This window comes from Zingiber officinale, chromosome 8B (genome assembly GCF_018446385.1).
Source record: "Zingiber officinale cultivar Zhangliang chromosome 8B, Zo_v1.1, whole genome shotgun sequence".
Taxonomy (NCBI): domain Eukaryota; kingdom Viridiplantae; phylum Streptophyta; class Magnoliopsida; order Zingiberales; family Zingiberaceae; genus Zingiber; species Zingiber officinale.
The window spans coordinates 107,545,297-107,570,205 of NC_056001.1; the positions used below are offsets into that span (position 1 = coordinate 107,545,297).

The window sequence follows — 24,909 nt, forward strand, 5'->3', positions numbered from 1 at the left end:
ACGTTTATTCTAATGCCGCAACTTGCGAAGCACAGTGCATTTACTACGCGATGCTAATCACACGTGATGAGATCGGTGTGAGGTCAGGGACGACCGGAGACCATGACGGCGGAACGGCGACGGCGGCGGCGCCGGTTGGACGAAGGAGGAGCGGCGTTGACCCAGCATCGCCGCGGCGGCGCCGGCGGCGGAGGAGCCCCCTGTTGCTGCTTCAGAGAAAAGTTTCCATTTAGGAAGCGGAGAATAGATTTTTGTGCCATGGAGAAGGAAGGCGATCGAAGCGCCCGGCAAACTTTACATTGATCAATAACGAAGAGGAATGTTGCATTAGATCGTTGCAAGAACACAGGACAAACAAAATAAAAGAGTAGAGCTATTTGAGGGAAATTAACTAGTTCATATTCAAGGGAAATAATGGAATTTCTTGTAAACCTAACTTTTTTTGTTGCGGCGATTGAATCCGAAGAAGAGATCGACGGCGGACCGCGGATTTTTGCAGAGAATAAAACCGAACCTGGAAAAGGGCGATTTTGCAGACGAAATGCATCACGTCACCGGAAGGTGAACTTACCTACTTCTCATCGGGTACCTTGTAGGAGTCGGCGGTGATCTCCGACAGCCACGAGCCCGGGAATAAGGACTGCAGAAAGAGGGAAATCGACGTGAGGAATCAAATCTCCGACGAGGAAAATGGTTGTTTCATTGGAGAAGGCAACCGACGAAGCGAAGAAAACCGATCAAATTTGGGGATTTCTAGGAGAGAAAAAAAGCATCCGAAAACGCGAACAGATGGGAGTAGATAGATCGGGGAGGTGGTGGGGAGAGGAAACTTACATCGAGCTGCTTTTGGATCGCCCTCGGTCGCCGCCGTGGTCGGCGGCGAGCCCTGGACCCGGTCATGGAGTAGAGGTCCTCATCGATCTCCTCTTTCGTGAGCGAGACCGAGAACTTGAGCCGCTTCGGCTGCTCCTGGTCCTCCGACCTCAGCCGGACCGCCTTGTTCTCTCTTGTTACCGGCAGGGACCCGGTTAGGTACTGGTGGTTCCCCGTCGGAGACCTCGGCGCCCGGCGTCGCGCCCTCAGGTTCCAGCGCGGCGCCGCTGGCTCCCCCGACGCGTCGGCTGTAGGATGCTCCGCGATCGCCGCTGGTTCCGGCACTGGGACGGGCTCTCTTCCGCCTATCCCGTCGACGGGGAGAAACGAAACCAGGTTCATGCGGTCCGCCGCCTCTCGGAGGTGAAGCAGCAGCTTCTCTCTGACCTCCTCGATCCGGGGGTCGTCGTCGCCTCCATCGTCCTCCACAACAGTCCTCCGTCGCCCCGCTTTCTCCTCGTCGTGCTCGGCCGTCTTCCGTCGGCCGCCGCCGGCGATCTCACCTTTTCCGTTCACACTCACACAGGGGAGCACCCGCCGGCTCCCCCATGACTTTAAGATCGGGAGAGAGGGCGTCGGTAACAGGCTAGCCGGCGCCTGAGGACGAGGCGGCGTGGCTTCCCTCGCTGCCGGTGCCGGAACCGGTGCAGGATCCGGCGGACGGGGAGATGTTTCGGCAGAGGTGACCATGGGGATGTGACCTTATCGATCCGACGCAGGCTTTCGCCGGCAGAAACCGGGAAACGCCGGTGACAGAAACCGGCGCTGCGGAAAAGGGGCCGGGGAAGGGTTTTCAAACGTGAGGGTGAGAATAGTGCGTGGAGGCGGGTGAAAGGGCGACGGACATGGTCCTTAATTACTTACAACACAAAATATATATATATATATATATATATATATATATATATATATATATATATATATATATATATATATATATATATATATATATATATATATATATATATAAAAGAATAAAAAAAGAGTAATTTATAAATTAATAATAATAATAAATATTATCTTATTATTTTACTATTTTATTAAAAATCTCCCTTTTTACTAACTAACTTTAGTGAAACCTAAAATGTATTTATGTTAATATCCTTTTTTCTATTTACAATAAAAATAATTATAAGATTTATTAGTAATTCCACGAGCAAAACAATCAGTGATCTAGAGTTCGAGATTCAGCTATAGCGTATTATTATGAATTTTTTTCATCATTAATTTTCTCTGGTTGTTTTATATAAAAAAATATAGTTATCTTTAGTCCTATATCTTAGAATTGACAACACTATGATCAAAGAAACTTCTATAAATATTTTAGGCCGATGTTAAAAAATATATTTTTCTTAGTTTTTTTAATAAGACAAGTATAATATTAAATTAAAATAATTTTTTACATAAGGAAACCCGGTAGTTTGTTGTTGGGATTCTCTAGCACGAATCTTATCCAAATAATTAATTCTTGATTTATAAGGATACTGGGTACATTAGAAAATCTAAACAATTCGGATTTTCAAAAACTCAAATAATTTATATATTATTATATTACACACGTAACGCGTGTGCACGATCACACTAGTTATTATTATACCATGAGCTCACATTATGTGAAAAGATATTTTTTATTATTATTATTATTATTATTATTAGTATTAGTAGGTTGAATAAGTCTAAAGAAATATATATACTCATGCTGAATTTGTAACGAGCGGGAAATATAAGGGTAAAAATTAAAAAAAGATTTTTTATTTTAATCAAACGGACGTTTTTTTTTTATTTATTTATTATCAAAAGACATACCATGTAAATATATTTTTATTTTTAAAATTATATTATTTTTAATATTATTATAGTAACTACGAGTTCTTGTAATATAAATAGTTAATTTCTAATTAATACATGTCAGTTTCTAATAAATAGTTATTGTAATAACTATAAGATCATAATTTTATAATTGTGTAATTGCGTAATAACGGTGGGATCGTAATTGTTATAATTGTATAACAATCTTGTACTTACAACAATATTATAAAAAATAAAGACCGTTTCAAAAAAAAAAAATACAAAAGGAGGATAGAGGGTCCTTTGATAAAAAAAAATATAAATGATACTTTTCACAATTCAAATAAAAACGATGCCCTCTTGATTTTTGTCCAATCTATAATAAAATAGCATGGTTAAATATGTGATGATAAGAACTAAGAACAAGTATCTTCATTTAAGTTCTCACGGATTGATATAGTTAGTAATTTCATGGATAATTATTCTAATAAATTTTGTGGTCAATTTCTAATAAGTATAAAAATATCTCGTTAGATGTTTGATCTCTCCCATAAAAAAAATCATTGTACTAGGACAAATGTCCCAGATAATTTACTCCCTTTCAGAGAGTGTGAGTTAGAAGGACCACTAAGATAACAATTTCGTCCTTTGTTCCAAAAATATTTTTATTATTTAAGCCCCCAAGGCAATGATAGAGTGAAAGGATACATTTTCAATTTTTTAGATATCTAATGATTGAGTCTCAGCCTTGACGAATTAACATATGAATTTCTCTTAATGGATGATTGACCTAAAAATATTGAGTGATGGACCGTCCACTATGAACACTCTTAATTTATCATGATGACTGATGAAAAATTTCTATGAGACCAGATTTATCATTCCAAGATTAATTAATTAAATTGGATATACGATTAACCAAAATAAATATCTTCACTCAAGATAGTTACCATATAGATTAACAGTCCATTCATTTGCTACGTAATATGAAAATATTAGGAAATATGATTTTATATATAATGAACTCTTCCATGTAAATTGTCTATAGAATTTTTCATTCTCAAGTCATTTTGTCTAATGGCTTATATGAAAAATTTATAGAGGGTTATCTCAAATTTGATATTATCTGATTCAGTATTTTATATAATAGTATTTATATTTCCACATGAGTAGTATAGTAGTAAAGTACTTAGAAGAATAAATAAGAAAATTAAAATTTGAATTTTAATAGGACAAATATTTTAGAAATCAGCTTCTAAGTATACATAAATTTCACTTCAAAATTTATCTAGTAAACAAACCTCAGAGAAAGTCATTAACCTCCTAAATTCATTAGGCAAAATTTGAACACCTGAATTATAAAATAAAAAATTATATAATAGCATTGATGTCTAACTAAAATTTAAACTTCATTGAAAGATTAAGTATTTAAAAAATATATTAGCTCTTGTATTAGTGATGTTGTTGTCTTGTTATATTTTTACTATTAGGAATATACAATAGTTAAGTTCTGGTTGTTTATTATTTACTATGTTAAATTGGTGTAGCCTACTAAGAATTAACTAGAGTTAAGTTCCCCAATCAATTCTAGCTTGGCGGCTCATTTAAGGACATGCTTTAACTTTTATAAAAAGTATACATAAACATTAATTCTAGTTTGGCATCCATAATAAATGTGTCATCTTGAGTAACATTAGTTTTAAAAAAAGTTATGCAAAATCTAATTCATCAAGATATGGATATCAAAAGAATAATAGGATTTTGTTCACTTGCAATGATTTGAAAAGGCTTATCCTTAGCTTAAACAATCTTTCTATAACATTAATTTTAGAGGATTTGATTATTTATCCTTCTATTGTAGACACTTGAGATATATGAGTTCCATCTATGCTTTATGCCTGATTTTGAGTAGAAAATATGCAACCCATGTTTCATTTGGAACATCCTCCAAATGCTTCAGGAATAAACCTTATCTATCCACATTTTCTGGGGTAAGCAATTTATTAACCCCCAAACAACTTTCCAGTTCCATTAAGCATCTATATCATAATACCATCTACAAACATCGTTCGATTGCCGATCTCATGGATCCTCCTGTAAAGTCGGCTAGCTGTTAGTTTTCCTGGACATCGTCGTCGTCTTCTCCATTCTCTTCCTGAGAGAGTTCATTCATCACGAACCGTAGACTGTCACCTTCTTCGAGCTTCCACTGCTGCCTCAGTTCATTAATAGCTTTGGAAGCAGCCGCAGCAACAGCAGGGTTGATGTCCTGTGCCAATCTCTGCATGAAGAACCAAATAGTCATCCTGTTGCTTCTTCAGCAAAACACAATGAGTTTTCACATACTTGCAGTGCCCCCATGCCGGCATTACCCAGAATCCACATGGATGGAGCAGTTGCCAACGCGTTCGCAAGAGCTTTCCTGTGGGAATAACCGAAAAGTGAATCCAAGGGCAAGGCAGTTCAGCATAGCATCAAGGGAAAACTGCATGGTTCCTTGGTTTAAACAAGTTCAAACGGAGCAGAAGTCTCGAATTGGATTAGTCATTTGAGTAGAAGTGTCTATACATCACTAAAACTAGTAGTATGATATCACCAAGAACACTTATGAGAAACCGCAACGAATAGATAAGGATTTAGATATTTGGCTTTAGCATCACCAAATAGCTGCATTGAAACTTCGAGATTCATCGTTGTAAGATGGTTACATCCTAGTGAAAATTGTTAGATGACAATTCTCATAGCCATAATACTTGTGCTAGAATCATTGACTAGTTTGATCGGTTCAGTTTAGGGATTGAAAAGAAAGATGTACCTTGTATTAACATCTGGGGAGCTAGAACACTCAGCCAACAGGGAGACACTACTTTTACCATCCATTGCATCAAGATCGATAAGCGTTGCAACTAGTAGTTCAAGCTGCCGATGACATGCAATGCAGTGAAGATTAAGAAACCTAGTGCATAAAGTAACAAAAGATCTCGTTGATTAAAAAAACGACTAAAGAACGCACCTCCTCAGGGTCGGTGTAATCAATACCATCAGCCTCAGATAAAGCAGATGCCATAGTCCAATAAGCTTCCTAAAACAAACAATAACATGTGAAATGAAGCATTCAGAAACAAAAATAGAACAAAAAAGTATGCACATTAAAGCACCTGAATGGCTTGCATACGGTCTGTTGTGACCTCATCTGCAAATAGATCAAGAGCTTTCCCATTCTTTTCGAGTGTAATGAATCCCATTCTATCTTTGAGAGAGAAAGACCTTTCATTTGAAGGACTACAAGGAATTGTTTCAACGAAATGAATGATTGATCATGAATGCCATATAAACGCAAAAGCGTGCAAGAAACAATTTTAACAGGAGCCACTACATGTAAGAAAGTTTGATATTGAGGTGAATGACTTACAATTGGTACAATTTGTTTGCCATCATGTCATGAATGTTTCTTATAAACTGCACAAGAGAGACAGATTATTCACATTGGTAGCAGCTTGAGTACTGAATTATAGTAAAACAACAAAACAATGAACAATGAACATTATAATCATTTCAAAAATTTTACGGGATATAAACTTGACTCCCGTTTTTGAAACTAGTTAACCATATGACACTTATGCAAGTAATATACGTGATTAAACTTACACCACAACGATGTTGGAAAAAAAGCAGTACATCTTCTACCTTCAATGCCATGTATGCATCTTCCATAGCACGGCGTCTAAATATGAAGTCAGCTCGTCGTAAGTCGGCCTGCTCAAAATCAAAATGTTTTGAAGAAAATTATGCAGTTATAGATGTAAAATAATAAATCAAAAGAAGCTTTAACAGGATTGTTATGGTCATCAATAACAACTTCCACAAACTCCATAGTCACACAGTCATGTGATTTCTTCCATTAACTCATAAAAGAAACTATAATCCACACTTGATATCCAATATACACATAATATTCTGGACAATAATTTAACTTGCATTATTATGAGAAAACAAGCAGAATATTAGCTCAGCAACCATAGCTAAACTCTTTCATATATTCCTTGGATGCAATCTACTATGGAGTATGTGGCACATTTCAACAAACACTTTGGTAGCTTGTTAAAATTTTATTCAGTAATCATTCATCCAAAAGTTTTATAAAATTATAAAGGCTGGTCATCAGCTCTTTTTTTGCCTACATGTGGTGTTCTCCCTCCCTCCTCTTCCACTCTGATTCAATACCCTTCCATTCCTCACATTCAAAAAAGATCACAAATGGCTGTGAAATACATCTGACTTATCTGGTTTGGTTCAAAACACTTGCCAAATGATTGTTTCATTCTTATGAAGCCATTGTAGTTGCATTCTGAATGGAATTTCCTTTTAGATTGAGAAATAATACAATATTCTTCATTCCAGAATATTGAATATAGATGATCTTCTTTACTGCTCAAAATAAAATTTGATGATGGTTTTTACAATAAATAATGAAGGAAAAAGGTAGAAAATCATGACTAAAGAAACTGAATAATTGCTATTAAATACTACAGAAAAAGAGAAACCTCTAAGGCCCCATCACTCCAATGCTGATCTGCTGCTCTCTTCAGATCAGATTTAGCCCTGTCCTTCAAGATCTGCACGAATAAATCAAGCCATGCAGATTAAAAAAAAAATTGGCTGAAAATTGGAAAAGCTAAGCTAGAAAACATACAGTGGCTAAATGCTTCAACCGAGCAGCCTTTTCCTTGACACCAATGTCAATCTTCCCAGTGTCCTCCCTTGCACGAGCTTCCACATTACATAAATGTTAGCACTCAAAAATATTGAAGGAACTCTAAAGAACAAGTGAAAACTCTGTTATATTCAGATAAAGTATAGACTAAAGAAGATGTTATACCATCAAGCTTAAGAAATCCAAGTCCAAGAACAGCAGCATCTTGCCGTGCCCGATCATTTAGTCTTGTTATGCCACTAGTGCATAAAAATTCCATGGAAAAATATCACCAAAGCAAAACAATAATAAACAAGCGAAAAGATGATATCAAAACAAATGGCGACATAGTCAAAAGGTTGCACAGAAATGTAGTCTGACCATACATCTATGACCATTTGAATTAGCAATTTAGTTATGAGCAAGCTAATTAATTAAACTGGAGACTGAAAAAGAAGTTTAATTGTAAAAAAACATGAAAGAAAAAAAAGAAGAGAATCTAGAGTATACCATACCGATCACATTTCACTCAGAATAACAACAATGAATATTTCGTTGCAGACAGTTAGATACCGTGAAAGTAAGATAATGTCATTCCGCGCCCTTTCATTCACATATTTTGCATCATTGTAAACAAATCTGCAAGCTTCAGCTAGTCCTAAACCAGCATGGCAAGTGAATCCTTTATCTTGCCCACCTTCAAAGTGATCTCTGTGCCATTTTTTTTATAAAAAAAGGTAAAAGAAAAATTTAAACAAGTATAATAATAAAATGGAGAAAGAATTAGCATGAAGACTATGTACGACTCTTTAACTGCAAATTAAATCTGGGCCCATGGTTCCGAAGAAAATTTGTGCAATATGGGCAGTACTGAAATCTTTCAATTAGAGTTTAAAGATGATTTGGATTCTTAATTACCATTTACAGTTGATTGAACTAATGCATGTAGCCAATGACATAACTACATTAAATGCTGAAAAAGGAGCATCCATACCTAGAAGGATCTTCAGAATTCCTTATGCATTTCTTGGCCTCACTACTACTAGTATTAGCGGAACAACGAATGACCATGTGGCCTCTGGGATATATATAAGCATATGGACTCATGCACCCAAAGTCTTCATAGGATGAACAGGACCTAGCACTCATAAATTCCCCATAACATAGTTTCTTAAAGCCAATGGTCTTTCTCAAAGGTGTTGATCCGGTATAATGTGATACGTCTGAGAATGAGATAAATCCACTTTGGTCAGTAACTGTCATTCTGCAAGAAATCTTGCCAGCCATATTTGCAACTAGTCGATACAGCTATGCAACTTATTAAGAATTAATTAAACAGAGAGTCAAAATGTTTTCAATGTTCTGCAGCAAGCTTTCAGGCATATGTTGCTGAACCTTCACACATGCTGTTGACCTGAAGAATGTTAAGTTCCATATGAGCATCTCTATCAGATTATATGGTATGAGTATAAAATCATGTTAATATGTAAATTAGTACATGTAAGCACATACTACATTATCATAATCTGCTCATAGCACAAGCTTCTCCTTGAGGAAAAAGGAGCTGCTTGGCACAAGTTCCATGCCAACATGCTAACAATCATGAGTTGGAATTACATAAAACAAGTAAGCTCCCAAGGACGCTGTTGCAGTTTAGATGCTCCAGGACCATTAGTCTCGCGTAGACAAGTTCAGTAGTCCATTATGTTAGAAACACATCCCCTTCCAAATGACTAATTATTTTGGAAAGGAATCAGCTCCACCTAACCCTAGTTTGTAGTTGTTTTCATCTGAAATGAAAACCCAAGCATATGATCAAACATCTTGAGTCTATTCTTACAATTCTAATTCAAATGTGCATCTAACCACAAAATATTAAAGAAGTTGCTCAAACTTTCATCTATCCAGCTCTTCACTGTTCACCATCATCCCCCCAAGATAAGTTACTGGATGAAATGTGTTCTACCATTCAATACCTAAACAGATTGGCCCTGGTCTCAACCTTATTCTTCAAAATTTGTGTAAGTAAATTTCATCACTCCACCAAACAAAAAAAATTAGTAAAGAAGCAAAGAACTGATACGTTGCATTGTCTCCATAATGAACGCAGAATCACCAGAAAATTTTCTTCCTTTTTTTATAAACAAAATAAGCAACTGAAACATAAAAAACATCACAAGAGTAGCAAAGACGAAACCTTTCTGTAAAAGTTGACACAACTAACGATAAAGAAGCCTCAGAATTCTGCTAATGAAGCAAGTACGAAGGCAACCGGAGCACGAAAGGTTCAGTTATCTCCATCCAAGCAAATAGACCAAAATTGGTTAATGATAAACGAGCAATGGAAGGATCAGAACTCACCAGAAGCGTAAACTGTCGAGAGAGGGGAGAGGGAGGAAGGAGGAGGGAGGAAGGATCAAGAACTAGAAGGCAGCAATAATGCGGGAGGAGAGCGAAGGGGGGAAGCTACTGCAGCCACAAATTAAGCATGCGGCACCTCTCGTGCCACCAAAATAATTGACACATCACCCTCCATACTAGAAAATATATCAGTCTCCCTCCTTAGAAGGTGTATGGATATCTTAAACAAAGTGAAAATTCAGGAAACATCGAGGTGGAAACTGAGAATTTTGAATATATTAACTAGGCCCAGATGGATTCTTACGTTATTCTCTCATCCATGATGCTCTGATAGGGATTGTGATAAGAACCAGTCATGCCATAGCTTCTCTTCCCCGTCGACCTGTGTTTTTCATCCTCAAATAATCAAGAACGAACAGACAGACAGACATTAAAAAACAATATTATAATTTCGATTCAGCATCACTTTCCTTACTGTTTCTTCACAAACATTTATCTTATTTAATTCCGAGCCCATACCTTGACTGGACTTTCGAATTCTAATTCAATAGTCAACTCTTCTTACCTTCTTTTCCAATCTTTTCTCTTAAAATCTGAATAATAAGGGAGGCCCTCCACCTGTTTTGAAAAAGTAGACGGTTGTTCATCTCCTGCAAATTGAAGTGCGAAGTCAACCAAGTTTAACTGCTCCGGGGACAAGACAGAGACAGAATTTATGGTTGTTGCTGATAAGATTAACTCTTTAATCTTGAAGGATTCGTGTTGAAGGAAATGTCTTCCATTTCTGACAAAGTTTAACTTGAGGTCCAAATCATGAGGAAGAGGAACCCACGCAATTCAACTTGTCTTCTACACTAGATCTGTACAAGTTGAGCATCCCGAAATAAGAAATATAGTAAGGACTTCCTTTGAATAAAGTATTATATAGATCAAAGTCAAGTGGAGCTCCTCCTCTGAATCTACCCTACAAAATTGGAAACTCCACAGTTATAAGTTTCAACTGCCACAACTTCTCTCGCTCTCTCCCTCCTGCAGAATTCAATCCGACCTTTCTTTCTAGCTTCTTCGATTCTCAAACGCAAGCCATGGATGGAAGCTGGGTCGAAGAGGCATCGATCGACTCTCTGCGATTTTGTATCGCCGGCGTCGACGCTCTGCACAGAATGGGCAGCGTGGTGCTCGACCTTGTTCCGAAAGAAGGGGGCGGTGGCGGAGGCGGAGGCATGGAGGTGGAGTCGAGGAAGCTCCAGTCGTCCAAGTACAAAGGCGTGGTCCCGCAGCCCAACGGCCGGTGGGGCGCGCAGATCTACGAGAGGCACCAGCGCGTGTGGCTCGGCACGTTCGAGACAGAGGCCGAGGCGGCGCGGGCCTACGACGTGGCCGCGCAGCGCTTCCGCGGCCGAGAGGCGGCTACTAACTTCGGGACGCTGGCGGAGACCGAGGAGGAGGAGGAGGAGGCGGCGCGGTCCTTCCTCGGCGCCCACTCGAAGGCCGAGATAGTGGACATGCTGCGCAAGCACACGTATCTCGACGAGCTGGAACAGTGCAAGCGCGGGCGCGGGGCGGCGCTGCTCGGGAAGAGGAAGACCCCAGACGGCGGCTGCCGGCAGTCGTCGTCCCCCAGGGAGATGCTATTCGAGAAGATCGTGACGCCGAGCGACGTAGGGAAGCTGAACCGGCTGGTGATTCCCAAGCAGCACGCGGAGAAGCACTTCCCATTAAGAATCGACGGCGGAAGCGGCGGCAAGGGGGTGCTGCTGCACTTAGAGGACGCCGACGGGAAGATGTGGCGGTTCAGGTACTCCTACTGGCACAGCAGCCAGAGCTACGTGCTGACGAAGGGCTGGAGCCGGTTCGTGAAGGAGAAGCAGCTCAGAGCAGGGGACGTCGTCAGCTTCTGGCGGTCCGGGCCGGAGAATCAGCTCTACGTCATGTGGCAGAGCGGCCGTCGAGCGGAGACTCCGGCGGTGAGGTTGTTTGGGGTCAACATATCTAAGAAGCAATTCATAGAGGTATTGTAGTGTTTGCACGATTAATCCCTGGCCAAGCTGAGTTCAGTTTTACTATGTTTTTGATAAGATAATCGAATTAAATCAAGTCAATTTTAAAATAAAAGTCATCAAAATGATTTATTTAAATGGTAACTGATTCTGCATGAAAATCATGAAGAACATTAGCTGAAAATATGATTTTTGGATTGATCATTTATAGATTTCATTCTACTCTATAATATAACAAATGTTAATACCGAGTTAGGGAAGAGGTCCTTGACGTTGGCCCTTCAATTCTTAAGTCATTTATCGGAAAAATAGAAGGAAGCAGAGCAACAGTAAACATAAGCGTGAATAGTGAATAATGCGTACTTTCACCGGTGCATAGATCCTCCTTTATATAGCGCCCTAGTGGACGACATGCGCGTGCCTCAAGGCGCAGGCACACTTCCCTAACTATCCTATGAAAGGGCCTGTTAAGAAAATATTTCTAATATTATACCTTAACAGGGCATGCAAATCCCTGATGCGACAGTAGAAGTTTTCGTAGTACAATCCGCCTGTTGACCATGCCTCGTTATCAACGGCATTATCTCCCAAAGAGATATAAAAGGGATCCCACTATTTGGTCGAGCGGGGGAGGCGCTCAGCCGGGGATCCTCACCCAGTCGACCTTAGCCAATCTTCTCCATAATCCTTTAGCCCGGTTGATTGTTTCTGCCCCGACCGAACCAGCGCTCTGGTTGCCTTAGTGTCACGCCTCGGGGGAGTTCCTGTCCGAAGAAATTTCGACAACATCTCCCTTGTACTGGTGACAATCTGAGACATATATACAATGCCCTCAGGGCCACATATACCTTGGCCAACACGGCCGGAATAATAACGATAGAATAACTAAACAACCACGCAGTTATATATGTAGCAGCCCACTCGGCTGAACTAAAACCAAAACACAGCGAAAAATGATAGAAAACCAAATACAAATCAAAATACAAAATTGCTAGCCGGCTAGACTTACACAACCATCAAACAACACAAAATACCACATAACAACTCTCCAACGCCAAAACCAGAACATACAATGCTAAGTACTCTTAATATAAAAAAAATAAAGCATAAATGAAACCGATAAGTCTTCTGATGTGATGTGGGAACCGGCAGACAGGATACTCTAAGCGACTCCGTAAACAACCTGGTACTTGAAAAAGATAGTGTCCACGGGGTGAGTTCAACAACTTAGCAGATACCTAGTTGATATGAATAGTAAACTATAACAAATAGTAATAACTATGGAGTACAATCTCTTGGACAAAAGCTAGAAATGCACAACAAAAAAGGCTAAGAGAACTGTACTCACCAGGGCCTCCTATCAGAATAGTCAGGTCGTCAGACCGAGAGTATCATAAATCCTGTATGCATGTCAAACAAATGCATCCATCCAAATGCAGCATATAAGTGCAGCAAACACAATCAGTAAATGCATAAATGCATATGATGCCAATGACATGGTCACCCCTGACGCCAGTCAGCCATCTCACACACAATGGTGAGACCGAGTGGGTAGGGATGTGACAACTGTGCACTCTGCCATAACTGCTCCTGATGAGTGACCGAGTGGACGGGATGTTGTCGGAGTACACCTATCCAATGCTCTCATCTCCCGGTACACGATGACGGGGAGGAATCTCTGCCGGCTACCACGCTGCGTCGCACTACCCATGAGCGGACCAACGGAGCCTAACAAAGTCTAACCGTCTGTCGGCTACCACGCTGCTACACTAAACCAGCGGAGCCTAACAGAGCAGAATTGTCTGCCGGCTACCACGCTGACTCACCGGACCAACGGAGCCTAACAGCAGAACTGCACACACTTGCCTGATATACCACTAACCCATGAGTGGTGGTGTGTGCAGATCCATGTAACTGACGATGTGCTCAACAATAATGGAGCTGACTATCGCACAACATATAATCATGCGAGATAATGCATGACACTAAGCATGGCAAAATCATGAACAGCATAACAATATCCATATATATATATAATGTGTACCGTAGTATCGATGGTCAAATCTGAAGACCTAAGGTACATAGGTCAGGTAGGGTATAAAAACCTAGATCCTGAGCACAATAAAGCATGGTATGTCACTACTATATGAGCATAAATATAATCATGTGGGTACTAACATAAAATGCATAATAGGTGAGCAAACAAGCATGTAACATGTATCGGGTAGTGACCAACTGAAGCAAAGACGAACATAATCATTACTAAAGGCTATAACCTACTAAACATATCAACATGACATTATCAAATATAAGTCAAGGTATCCGCCTCCAATCGGAAGGATCGTATCCGAAATAGATCGCTCGTCGAGACACCGTCTCGAATCAAAGTCCTCAATCTCACAGCTGTGATCACTGATCCACTGCCAAGAGATGGTTGATGCCCGGATTCAGTGGTTGCAGCAAGGTGGGATTGTTCATCTACAACGAATCATAACCAGAATAACCTCATTCTGTCATTAAACTAATTCATAAAAACTCACCCAAATTCAAGATGGTCACTAATGGCTCACGGTCAAAGGGGTTCCCTGCCCAAAACAGAATAACTGGCGCTGTAGATCGCCAAGTCAACAGTGCTGGCCAAGCTTCAAAGGCTGGTAAACAAACAATCACAAACCTCCAACTACAAATTAAACTCACGACACTACCAAATCAGATATCATACTTCTTACCTCAACACCAAACACCACTGTTAACAGAAATCCACCTGTGTACGCTTCAAACCTAGGCAGAGGGGATGAGGAAACCGAGAAAAAGAGATGAACCAAGGTAGCACTAGGGCATGGGATGGCAACGCACAGTGAAGTCGGCGTCGGCTGCGGTGGCCGGTGGCAACACAAAGGGAAGAAGGCTTGGTTGCCGACGCTAGGGCAGAGGGTGCTAGGGCACAGGCGACGGTTCGAATGCCGGCGAGGATAGGGAGTCGGCACTGGGGTTTCCTGTGGCCGAAGACTCGAAGGGCTTCCCTCCTCCACTCTCCAAGATCGACCCGTGTTGGCAACGCCGAGAAGATGAAGAGAGAATCGCGGGTCGCAAAGAGGGGAATCGCGAGGAAGGCGAGGATCGGGTGGAGAGGAGTCGGGAGGAAGGTGAGGAGGCTCGGGAAGAAGAATCGGGTTTGGCGTTTTGTACACTCGGGGAGAAGGAACCGTTGCTTGCGGTTAGGGCAGAGAGGAGAAGGCGCGAATGAGGGGAGACGACGTCGGGGAGGCGTCGGGTGAGGGCACGGGGAAAAGGGAGAAAAACAAAAGAGAATGAAAATAAAATAAAAGAAAAAATACAACTTTTCCTCATTTTAATAGGATAACCTAAACAGGCTTTCTCGGACCCCGTTTTTATCCCCGTAACCTGAGTCATATGATCTCCAAAAAATTTCAGAAAAATTTCTAAAAATTTCGGAAAATTCCCTTATCATTATTCGTCATTTTTCGGTATTTTACACCTAGTGTTTCTCCACTTCGTGATAAACATCTGATGTTCTGGCCGTAGTGTTCATGGCTATTCAGGCGTTTCGCTCGAACAAGTCATTTGCCAGATTGACAATTGCAATAGACCTCCATTCGGCCATCTTTCGTGAGCTCGTTAGTTCTCTAGCGTTAACCGTCTTAATTTTGACCTCCACGTTGGTTGTTATCTGCACACTTGACCCGCACTCAATGAGTCTCACTTTATCATCGCATAAAAAAACTCCGAATTCAAGATTATTTGATTATTTAAAATTTTTATATTTTTACTTATTTTTTAATTAATTAGTTATTAATAATATAAATTTATCTATTTATTTTAATTTTTTATTTATTTAACATGTAAATAAAAATTTTATTAATAAATGTGATTTACGTTATCCTTCATCATTGTTTGTGAACGTTAACAAATTCAACTATATATTTAAATTTATTTATTTAATTATTAAATTATTTAAATTTATTTATTTAATTAATTTATATATATTAAACTAATATACATAGATTTTTATTAAGTCGAATATCAATTTTATTAAGAACATTTGATTTATTTGATAGTCTATACCGATCCAAATTCTGAACTGGCTTCCCTTTCATTTTGTTTTCAGAAAGAATAAACATTAAATTTATGGCTTCTCGATGCACGATTACTTGTATTTGTGATTAATTAACATTGACCTGATTATGTCTTTGCACAAGTCATTCAAATCCTAATTTAATAAAACAGACTAAGTGAGCATTGAATTCTGAAAGAAAATAATCAAATGATGTGATTAAGATATGGGAAAAATATGTTTAGATGTGCTAAGTAGAGATAAATATTCGGTTAATTTGATATTAATTTGATATAAATTTTTTTATTATTTTTTAGACAAATTCGGTTATTTCTGTGTTAACCTATATAATCTATTTTTAATTTAATTTGATTAATTCGATTTTAGTAAAACTTTGATTTGATTTGATTAATCAACATTAAATCAATTTTTGATTAATTCGGTTAATTTATATACCGAATTAACTAAATACTCATCTCTAGTGCCAAGTGCAACATCTTATATCTTAACCATCCCTACTCTGAGGGTACAATTTAATAATCAAATAATGTTCTTAAATACAGATGCTAATTTAGATCATCGAATTTGAATCATGTTATAATTTTATTTTGAAAATCTCAATCCTAATCTGAATACAATTTAAATCTCCTAAATCTGAATCCGAACCCGACCCATTCAAATCCAATTTGAATAATCCGATTCAAAATGATATTTTTTTTTATTATTTTTATATAATTTTTTATTTTTATCTCAATACTATATTATTATCGAATTAATATTGATATTAATATATATAAAAATAACTTAAATTTTAAAATAAATTTTTATACAATTTTAAAAAAATCTACCAAACCCTAAATTCAAACTGCATCAATCAAATTCGATCTAAAAACTTTTAATCCGAAAATTCTCTAACTCAAATCTCATCCAAATCTAAAAATTCTCAACCTGAGTATTATGTTTTTCAGATCAATTTGGATTAGATGGTCGGATGAGATTTATTTCAGACACCCTTATTTTTAAAGGTGTATTTGGATCGCCATACACATTCGGCTATCTAACTAAGCATTTGCATGAGCCCGATTCTTAGTTGCTCACGGGACGACTAGGAAAACATCGATAAACACAGATTATACCAATAATATATCAGATTCATATTATACAACTAGAAGTTAAAAATTATATATATATATACTCATCGAGTTGATGGTTGACATTGCATGTGGAAAAAACATAGATGACTTAATGGAATTAAGACTAAAATATATTTATAAGCAACTAAGTTGTCTGGCAAAACAAGAGCGTAATTTTTCACAGATCTCGTGGGGAAATAAAGCAATTAGCACGTTAATTAATTTTAATTGCATATATGTTGACCTTGTCAGCATCTTTGACTATGGTACGCGTGCATCATAAGTTTCAATTAATGGCGTCATTAGAAATATAAGCATTCTTAGTCATAATTAATCGTAGTATTATGACTAAGAATGTTTTTTGAAGAACAAATCCCATTTGGAAAGTTAGAGAACAAATAGGATCTTTTTGAAGAAAACAAATTCGATCGATCCTGATGGTGAATTCTGTAACTTCCACGTGTTTTATAGAGTTTAGAGTTATGCTAATCCGTCAGTCAAAGTCAATAAATAGATTAACTATAACACAAAGGGAATTGGACTTTATTCGGATGAGACTTGGAATTAATTGAATCGACTATGCTCATCCTAGAGGTTCAAATTTGGTTAATTATGACGGTACAAGTCAGCTACAATGACTCTTATTTCATATCCTGATCTTGATATATATTCGTCTCAGGCTCAATTGCTGACATTGTTCTAATATTTATCTTAGTCTTAGTTGTTATCATCGCTCTTGTCTCAGCCTCCGATTTAGACATCCTCCGATTCTCAATTCTCAGTTCTCAGTTCTCAACCTTGATATATCCAGTCCCGACTTCAGATCTAGACATTTTTCATGTCTTAGCTCCCGACCTTGACACTGCTTCCGCCTCAGTCATAGATTATGACACTACTTGCCTGGCTCGATCTCAATCGGTGACATCATCTATGTCTCGAGCCCATTTGCCGATATCGCTTCCGGCTCAGTTTCAGATCCTAGCATCACTTGTCTTGCTTTGCCTTAGTCATCAACATTATCTATATCTTGGCCCTAGTCGCCGACACCTCTTCCGTCTCTGTCCCATATCCTGGTACCATTAACGTTTCGACCCTAGTCGGCGACACCACTTCTAGTTTACTCTCAAATCCGGGTGTCTCATCTCGGCCTTAGTCGCCAACTTCGTTTACTCGGCTACTCAACACCAACTTCAAATTTTCATTCCCTCATTCTCAAATCAGGCCCACACTCTACATGGCCTATCATTGAAAATTATTTCTTTGCAAATACTCGAGAACATATGTCGCTGGATGAGCGGAGAGGTAGTTATAGGATTATTAAATCTGGTCTCCTAGATATCTCAGTCCAAACACGTGGTGCTTAGTGAATGGCAAGACAACTAACGACTGTCAAATTTGGTCCCCTTGGCTGACTTATATGAGAAAGATGGAGGAGCATGCAATAGGTCATCTTCTCTTTCTCCATCTTCATCTTCTTCTTCCTACATACCACCTCAAGTAAATCTTAATTTGAATGTTGGAGTGACCTGTCGAAATCTTCCCAACACCAATCAAATCCTTTATTGAAATATGTGGCAAAAGGCAATTCACTCACCCTCAACGTCCTCGCTAACCCGTCTCTATGCCAACATGGAGGAGGTAAATCATACGTGACTACTAGCCATTAGTGCAAGTGACCATGTAAAATACCGTAACAAAATAATAATACTATAATAAGGTTAATAGACGAATAACCTTAACGGAATTTTTTAGAAATTTTTAGAAATTTTCTGGGGATTTTTCGGAGCCCATATGATGAGTTTAAGGGGATGTATTTATAGGCTAAGTACAAGTCTGGTTATAATATCCAATTTAAGGAGTTGATTAAATTAATTGAACTAAGTTTATAAACCTAAACCTAAGTTTAATTTCCTATTTCTTTCTCCTCTTCTCCCGACTTCTCCTTGCTCCCGACATCTCCCTCTCCTCCTTGCGACACCGAGCCCTCTTCCCTTTCCTCTTTCTTATCTACTCCCAATTTCTTCCTCCTCCCCCCCCTGCGATCTCTCTCACTCGCGCGAAGCCACCATCCCTTCTCTCATCGTCTGCGCTGATCCCCAGCTCATGAGTGCCATCTTCTTCCCTGACGTGTCGCGGACGTCAATCGACGAATGGCCTCGTGCCCTAGCTGTTCCTCTTAACCATTGGCTGTTGTGGGCCGACGCTACAACATAGGCGTCGCCATTTACCCCTCCGAGTCGTGCCTTAGATTCCATCACGACGCCGACTCCCGATCCGCCGATTTCCCCCTTTCTTCCTCAGCCATCTCTGCACGGACGCACCCCGATGCCACCGCCGGCCAAGCTTCTTCTTTCCTTTCTCTAAGTCACCTCTTTCTTGCGGGGTGCAGCAACCCTCACCGCTGAAGCCGCCGATTGTTTGACACCATCTGAGGTGTAGCCGTCGATCTCCACTCTCTCGGCCACAAGAAGATCCGTACACGCGGTGACCCCATCCCATACCTGATCGCCGACCACAGTGTTCATTCGAGCAGCTCACTAATTGTAGGTTCAAGGCTGCAGAATCTTGGCGATCACTGTTTTTCCTCCCTTCCTGATCACCAGAAACTGTCTCCCTATCAATATCCTGGCCTCCGATGATCCCTGGGGCATAGTGGCAGCTGGGGGACAGATCTGTAACTGTCGGAGAGGGTTGAGGTAACAAATTAACCCTAGTAGCAGGTTCAGGTGTTTGAGATGTTAGATATCTGATTTGGGGTATCTGTTTGGGTGGTTAGCAGCATCATCCAGCTCTGACCACCAATTTCCAACATCAAACTTCTCCAATCGTGGGTTAGCAATAGCACGATCGAATTTGGGTGACTTGTTGGATTGGTTTGATTCATTATGTAGTAGTTTGATAATTAAACGATGGATTGGTTATTGGAGTAGAGAAAAAAAGATTAGTGGATGAGTAGATATTGATAAATAAGGAGTTAAACTAATATAAGGAAGATGATGAATTTAATTAGGTGAAACTAGTTTAACTCTAGTTGAGGTGGTTAATCAGTAATCGTATTCGATTAAGGTTATCGTAAATAGGTTAGGGGATTTGATTTAGTTATTTAACTTATAAGTAATTATCTAAATCTGTATGTTATGATTTACAGGACTTTGATTCGAGACAAACGTCTCGATGTGGGATCTATCTGATACAACCTTCTTTTTGAGGCGGGTACCTTTGACTTATCTCTTTTGATATTGTCATTTTGATATACGTAGTAGGTTATATCTAGTAGTAATAATTATGTTTATATATGCCTTGGTATGTGACTACTTGATATCCGTAGTATGCCCTTATTGCTGTCTGTTTTGCATTATTGCTTATGTCCTCTTGATTCTTGCATTGTGTACTTACATAGTAACATACAATGCATTACCGGATACAGGTCTAATTACTAGATATACTTGACATATGTACCTAGTGTTATTACTTGACATGTGTACCTAGGTTTATTACTTGGCATGTGTACCTAGGTTTACTATCTGGCATGTGTACCTAGATCATTGTTATGGACTCGATTTTCCTTTTGGTACACATTATGAGGAGGTTGATATTTTCAGGAGTTACATGCTTTAGCGTCATGCACCATTTTGCATGATTGCATGCTGAGAGATTGTCGACTCCATTGTTGTTGATCACATCGCCAGTTACATGATCTGCACATACAACCACTCATAGGTTAGTGGTATATCAAGTAGGGTGTGTGCAGTTTGCTCTGTCAAGGCTCCGCTGGTCCGCTCATGGGTAGTGTGACTACAGCATGGTAGCGGGCAGAGATCCCTCCTCTTGACTATGATACAGGGAGATGAGAGCTTTGGCTCCCCCACTATGTTTGGGGTAGGAGGATAGGTGTACCCCGACAGCATCCTGTCCATTTGGTCACTCAAGAGTAGTGATGGCAGAGTGCACAGTTGTCATAGCCATATCCACTCAGTCTCACCATCGCGTATGAGATGGCTGACTAGCGTCAGGGGTAACCATGCCATTTGCATCATATGCATGAATTGCATTTATTGCTTGTGATTGTTGCATTTTTAAATGTTACATTTTGGTGGTTGCATATGATTGACATGCATACAAGAGACATTATATATTGGTCTGATGACCCTGCTACTGTTGGTGAGGTTCACACCCTTATGTCAGGATAAGAGGCCCTGGTGAGTACAGTTCTTCTTCGGTTGTTCAGTTTTGCATTGCCTGTTATTATTCAGGAGACTGTACTACATGATTATTACTAGTAGTTATATTTTACTATGCATGTCTGTCAATATTCGCTGAGTATGTTATACTCACTACCCCTTATTTTTCTTGTTGTTTTCAGGTTAGCACATAGATTGTCGTGTCGCTTGGAGTATCTTATCTGCCAGTCCCACTTCACATCCGAGGACTGTTTCCGGTTTTACTTTTACTTTACTTGTCTTATATTTTTGGTGGACTTGATGTTGTATAAATTTGACTTTGTTTTTGGTTTTGCTATGTGGAGTTGTAATTATTTTTTTGTAGTTGTGTAAGCCTAGCCGGTTAGTAGTCTTTATTGTTTTCGTTTGTATGGGTTTTCTTTCGTTTTGTTTTTCCACTGTGATTGTTTTTAGTACAGCCGTGTGAGCTGTTTATTGTATATAACTGCGTGGTTCTATATATATATTCCAGCTGTGTGGGCTGATGTATAGTTTGTGGATGTATATATATCATTCAGATTGTCACCGGTACAGAGAAGATTTTGCCAGATTTTTTCTCTGGCAGGAACTCCTCTAGGGCGTGATAGGCAAGACATGGAAGAAGACATGTTTGAACATGCCGAGTTTCGACGTCAATACCTTATATTTCAAATCCTCTATTGAAATATATGACAAAAGATGATTCGTTTACCCCAACACCTCTACTAATCTATTTCTAAATTAATACGGAAGAAGTAAATTACATACGACTATCCCAACTATTAGTACAAATGATCAAATTATAAAGAAAGATATACTCATAAGTATGAGTTTTAATTCCAAAACTTTATATAACAATACTTTAATCTACAGTTTCATCCCTAAGAGACAAACCTTTTATTCAAATATGTTTCAAGACTTCTTTTTCATCGACACTAGTAATCTCCGGGAAGCACGTGAGTTGGATTTAATTGGTGATTTGACCATTTGGCCGGAACAGATGCGTTATGAACCAATCTAGAGATCTTTCACCTTTTTGTAAATGACTGAATGAAACACCTGGAGACAAAGCAAAGGAACCTTTTATTTAATCTGATTTCATGTTAGCTACTTTGAAATTTTAGCATTACAGACGAAATGGAAAGATGCAGCCTAATCTAGGGGTGTCAAAAATGAACCCGACCCGACGACCCAACCCGAATCGACCCGAAAAAAATCAGGTTCGGGTTGGACATTTTCGGGTTCGGGTCGGGTTCGGGTTGGAGGGTATTCGGGTTGAAGATTTTCGGGTTGGGTCGGGTCGGGTTCGGGTTGACCCGGGTTGACCCAAATATAGGGTTTAGTGGGGTTTTTTTAGGGTTAAATCAAATTTTATTTTGAAAATTAAGATGTTTTATGTATATTAATATCAAGTTAGTATGATAATGATGAAATATTGAGATAAAAGTGAAGAATTATAGGGAAAATAACTCCAAAAAGTCATTTTGAATCGAATTTTCGGGTTACACGGGTTGGGTTCGGGTTGGGCGGGTTCGGGTTCGGGTTTAGGAGTTTCGGGTTGAATTCGGGTTCGGGTCGGGTTCGGGTTGGGTTATAAAAAAAAAAAAAAAAATTTAACCCGACCCAACCCGACCCGACCCACCCGAATTGACACCCTTAGCCTAATCCATGAGAACAACAGTTTTCGGAAAGATATGAAACATTTTACAACAACGAGTTTCTTTCAACTAGGCTACTGACTAGTGATCACAATGCCATTGATATCTTCAAATCTTCAGCAGCAGCAGCAGCAGCAGCAGCAGCAGCATCAGCAGCTTCAGGTGCTGTGACTGCCAAGTTCACTGTCTGAAACTGAGAGGCTAAAGGTGGTTGTGAAAATGCCTGAGAATAGTACATCTGAGGTCGACGTCCAGAATCAGCGGAAATTTCATAAACATAATTAGCCATTGCTGCATGGTTTGGATGCTGCATCCAATGATACTTCGGTCCAGCATAAGGATGAACTTGATTGGGGAGTAACTGGATCAACTGAGGAGGGCATGCAGAAGGAATGGGAGGAAGGGCAACCGATTCAGGGTTCTCTGGAGCACATGAAATAGGAAGAGATGGCTTTCCAGATGATGTCATTAAGCCAGGATCAATCAAATTGGGCTGATATGAGAATAAAGGGTATGGCATATGCTGGGGAACGGGCAAGTAGTATACTGGAATCTGGGAGGCTTGTGGTGGTTGCTGCATTGCAATAGGGTGGTAGGGATGCACAGGGAAGACTGTACTGGCTGTTGGGTGGTGGATGTAATGTGCATTTGCCTCAATAAACTGGGACGGATGTTGATGAACAAGGGGAGATTCTGCTACTGAAAATGGGATAATAGATTCAGAAGAGACCTTTGCATCGGAGTTCTGAATAACATTCGTAGGACTGGATGGAGCAATCAATATCAATTTTACGTCAAGGCAGAGTAAATATTTAGAACCAAAACAAATTTTAAGAAAAATTTGTAAAGAAAGATCTCACCTTGATTCTGAACTGGAGACGATGGCTGCCACAACGTCGGCGAGCTCTGGAGGTTGTAGAATGCCACCGTGTTCAGATTTCTCATCGAAATCTTCGTCTTCAATCTGCGTCGCGGAATTGCTGGATGAGAGGGGGATCAGAAGGGCGATGCACTGATCGGAACAGCGTTCATCGGAAGGAACAGGAATAGGTGGGAGATTGGAGAGAGACAGAGCAGATGATGTAGATGCGGAGGAGGAATCGCTACCAAGCTTCGCCATGGAGTCGGGCCGAGTGAGGACGAGCTGTTCAGGCTCGGGCTGGGTGCCGCCGCCATGGGAGTGGATAGACAAGTCGTCTTCGAGGCCGAGGAGGCAGTTGATTGAGGCGGTGTCGGAGGAGGATCCGCGCGGGAGTTCGTCGGTCCCCGTGCCCATGCCCATGCCATTGATTGCATTATTGAGGGCGTCGACGAACCAAGTTTCCGATTTTGACTCCTCCAATATCGACCGAACGCGGGAAGAATGTTCCGACAGGAACAAGAACAGGCGGAGGCGCGGTAAGCGAATCCCGTCTCCTCCTGCGGTCGAGATGCGATCGATCTCTTCGATCATGATCTCCAGGTCCTCTTCGGTGGAGACGGAGATGAGAGAATCGAGATCCTCGTCTGGCAGTTTGTACTTGAGGGAAAAAGATCGCCCGTCGAGAAGATCGCGGGAGAGCCTGGCGGATACTTCAGCCAGCGGTGAACGCCGATCGACGGCGACCATGCGGGTCTCGCCTCCAAGGTAACAGAGAGCCTTGTCGGTCGGTCGGAAAACGATGCGGCCGCCATAGCTGCACATCAGGCGGAGCTTGCAACCGACGGACGATGCCGTGGAGGAAGGAGTGATCGTTTCGTCTAAGGAATCGCAGCCAAGGGACAGAGGGGAGGAGTAACCGGAGGCAAAGGCGGCGGCGGGTTCCATGAACGGACACCCGCATCAATTCGGGTATTTATTTATTATTTTAGAAAAGGAAGGATGACGACGAGATGACGCGTCATGCTTAATCGCTAATCAAGTCAAACTCGTCACGACTCTGACTGAAGTAGGAATAATAATAATAATATTAATAATATCAAATAATAAATAGTTAATAAAAAAAATATGATGATAGTAAAGGTTGATTATACTGTGTCCCATAAGATAAATTATAGAATCATATTATAATGCGAGAATTTTTTTTATTACTACTAGAAGATCTTGTCTGTTGGTTTTAGACAAATTAAGGGGCGCAACAGTTGTCTAC

The 24,909-nt window shown here is 40.0% G+C and overlaps 4 protein-coding genes across 7 annotated transcripts; 1 reads left to right on the forward strand and 3 right to left on the reverse strand.

Annotated features, from left to right (window-relative positions):
• Positions 1-343: 343 nt before the first annotated feature.
• LOC122016650 lies at positions 344-1,717 on the reverse strand. The gene is made up of 2 exons (XM_042574022.1): positions 835-1,717; positions 344-640 (listed from the first exon to the last, which is right to left on the reverse strand). The coding sequence occupies exons 1-2, from the start codon at positions 1,561-1,563 to the stop codon at positions 572-574; spliced, it is 798 nt and encodes a 265-aa protein (XP_042429956.1). The 5' UTR covers positions 1,564-1,717; the 3' UTR covers positions 344-571.
• Positions 1,718-4,536: 2,819 nt separating this feature from the next.
• Positions 4,537-10,114, reverse strand: LOC122016544 (senescence-associated protein OSA15, chloroplastic-like). 4 transcript variants are annotated; one of them, XM_042573878.1, is made up of 14 exons: positions 9,716-9,837; positions 9,552-9,598; positions 8,349-8,768; positions 7,928-8,065; positions 7,541-7,614; positions 7,355-7,431; positions 7,206-7,277; positions 6,310-6,417; positions 6,074-6,120; positions 5,820-5,943; positions 5,675-5,743; positions 5,477-5,580; positions 5,008-5,083; positions 4,537-4,942 (listed from the first exon to the last, which is right to left on the reverse strand). In XM_042573878.1, exons 3-14 carry the CDS (start codon positions 8,639-8,641, stop codon positions 4,775-4,777), a joined length of 1,350 nt encoding a protein of 449 aa, XP_042429812.1. In that variant the 5' UTR covers positions 8,642-8,768; positions 9,552-9,598; positions 9,716-9,837; the 3' UTR covers positions 4,537-4,774. The 4 variants fall into 4 exon arrangements, with proteins under 4 accessions (XP_042429812.1, XP_042429813.1, XP_042429815.1 ...); XM_042573879.1 differs by lacking the exons at positions 9,552-9,598; positions 9,716-9,837 and adding an exon at positions 10,020-10,114; XM_042573881.1 differs by lacking the exon at positions 9,552-9,598 and having other exon boundaries at positions 6,349-6,417; positions 9,716-9,871.
• A 453-nt stretch (positions 10,115-10,567) lies between these two features.
• LOC122017180 (AP2/ERF and B3 domain-containing transcription factor RAV1-like) lies at positions 10,568-11,739 on the forward strand. The gene has a single exon (XM_042574719.1). It carries the CDS (start codon positions 10,801-10,803, stop codon positions 11,734-11,736), a length of 936 nt encoding a protein of 311 aa, XP_042430653.1. The 5' UTR covers positions 10,568-10,800; the 3' UTR covers positions 11,737-11,739.
• Positions 11,740-22,786: 11,047 nt separating this feature from the next.
• On the reverse strand, positions 22,787-24,587 carry LOC122014151. The gene is made up of 2 exons (XM_042570332.1): positions 23,641-24,587; positions 22,787-23,544 (listed from the first exon to the last, which is right to left on the reverse strand). Exons 1-2 carry the CDS (start codon positions 24,585-24,587, stop codon positions 22,869-22,871), a joined length of 1,623 nt encoding a protein of 540 aa, XP_042426266.1. The 3' UTR covers positions 22,787-22,868.
• Between the last annotated feature and the right edge of the window lie 322 nt (positions 24,588-24,909).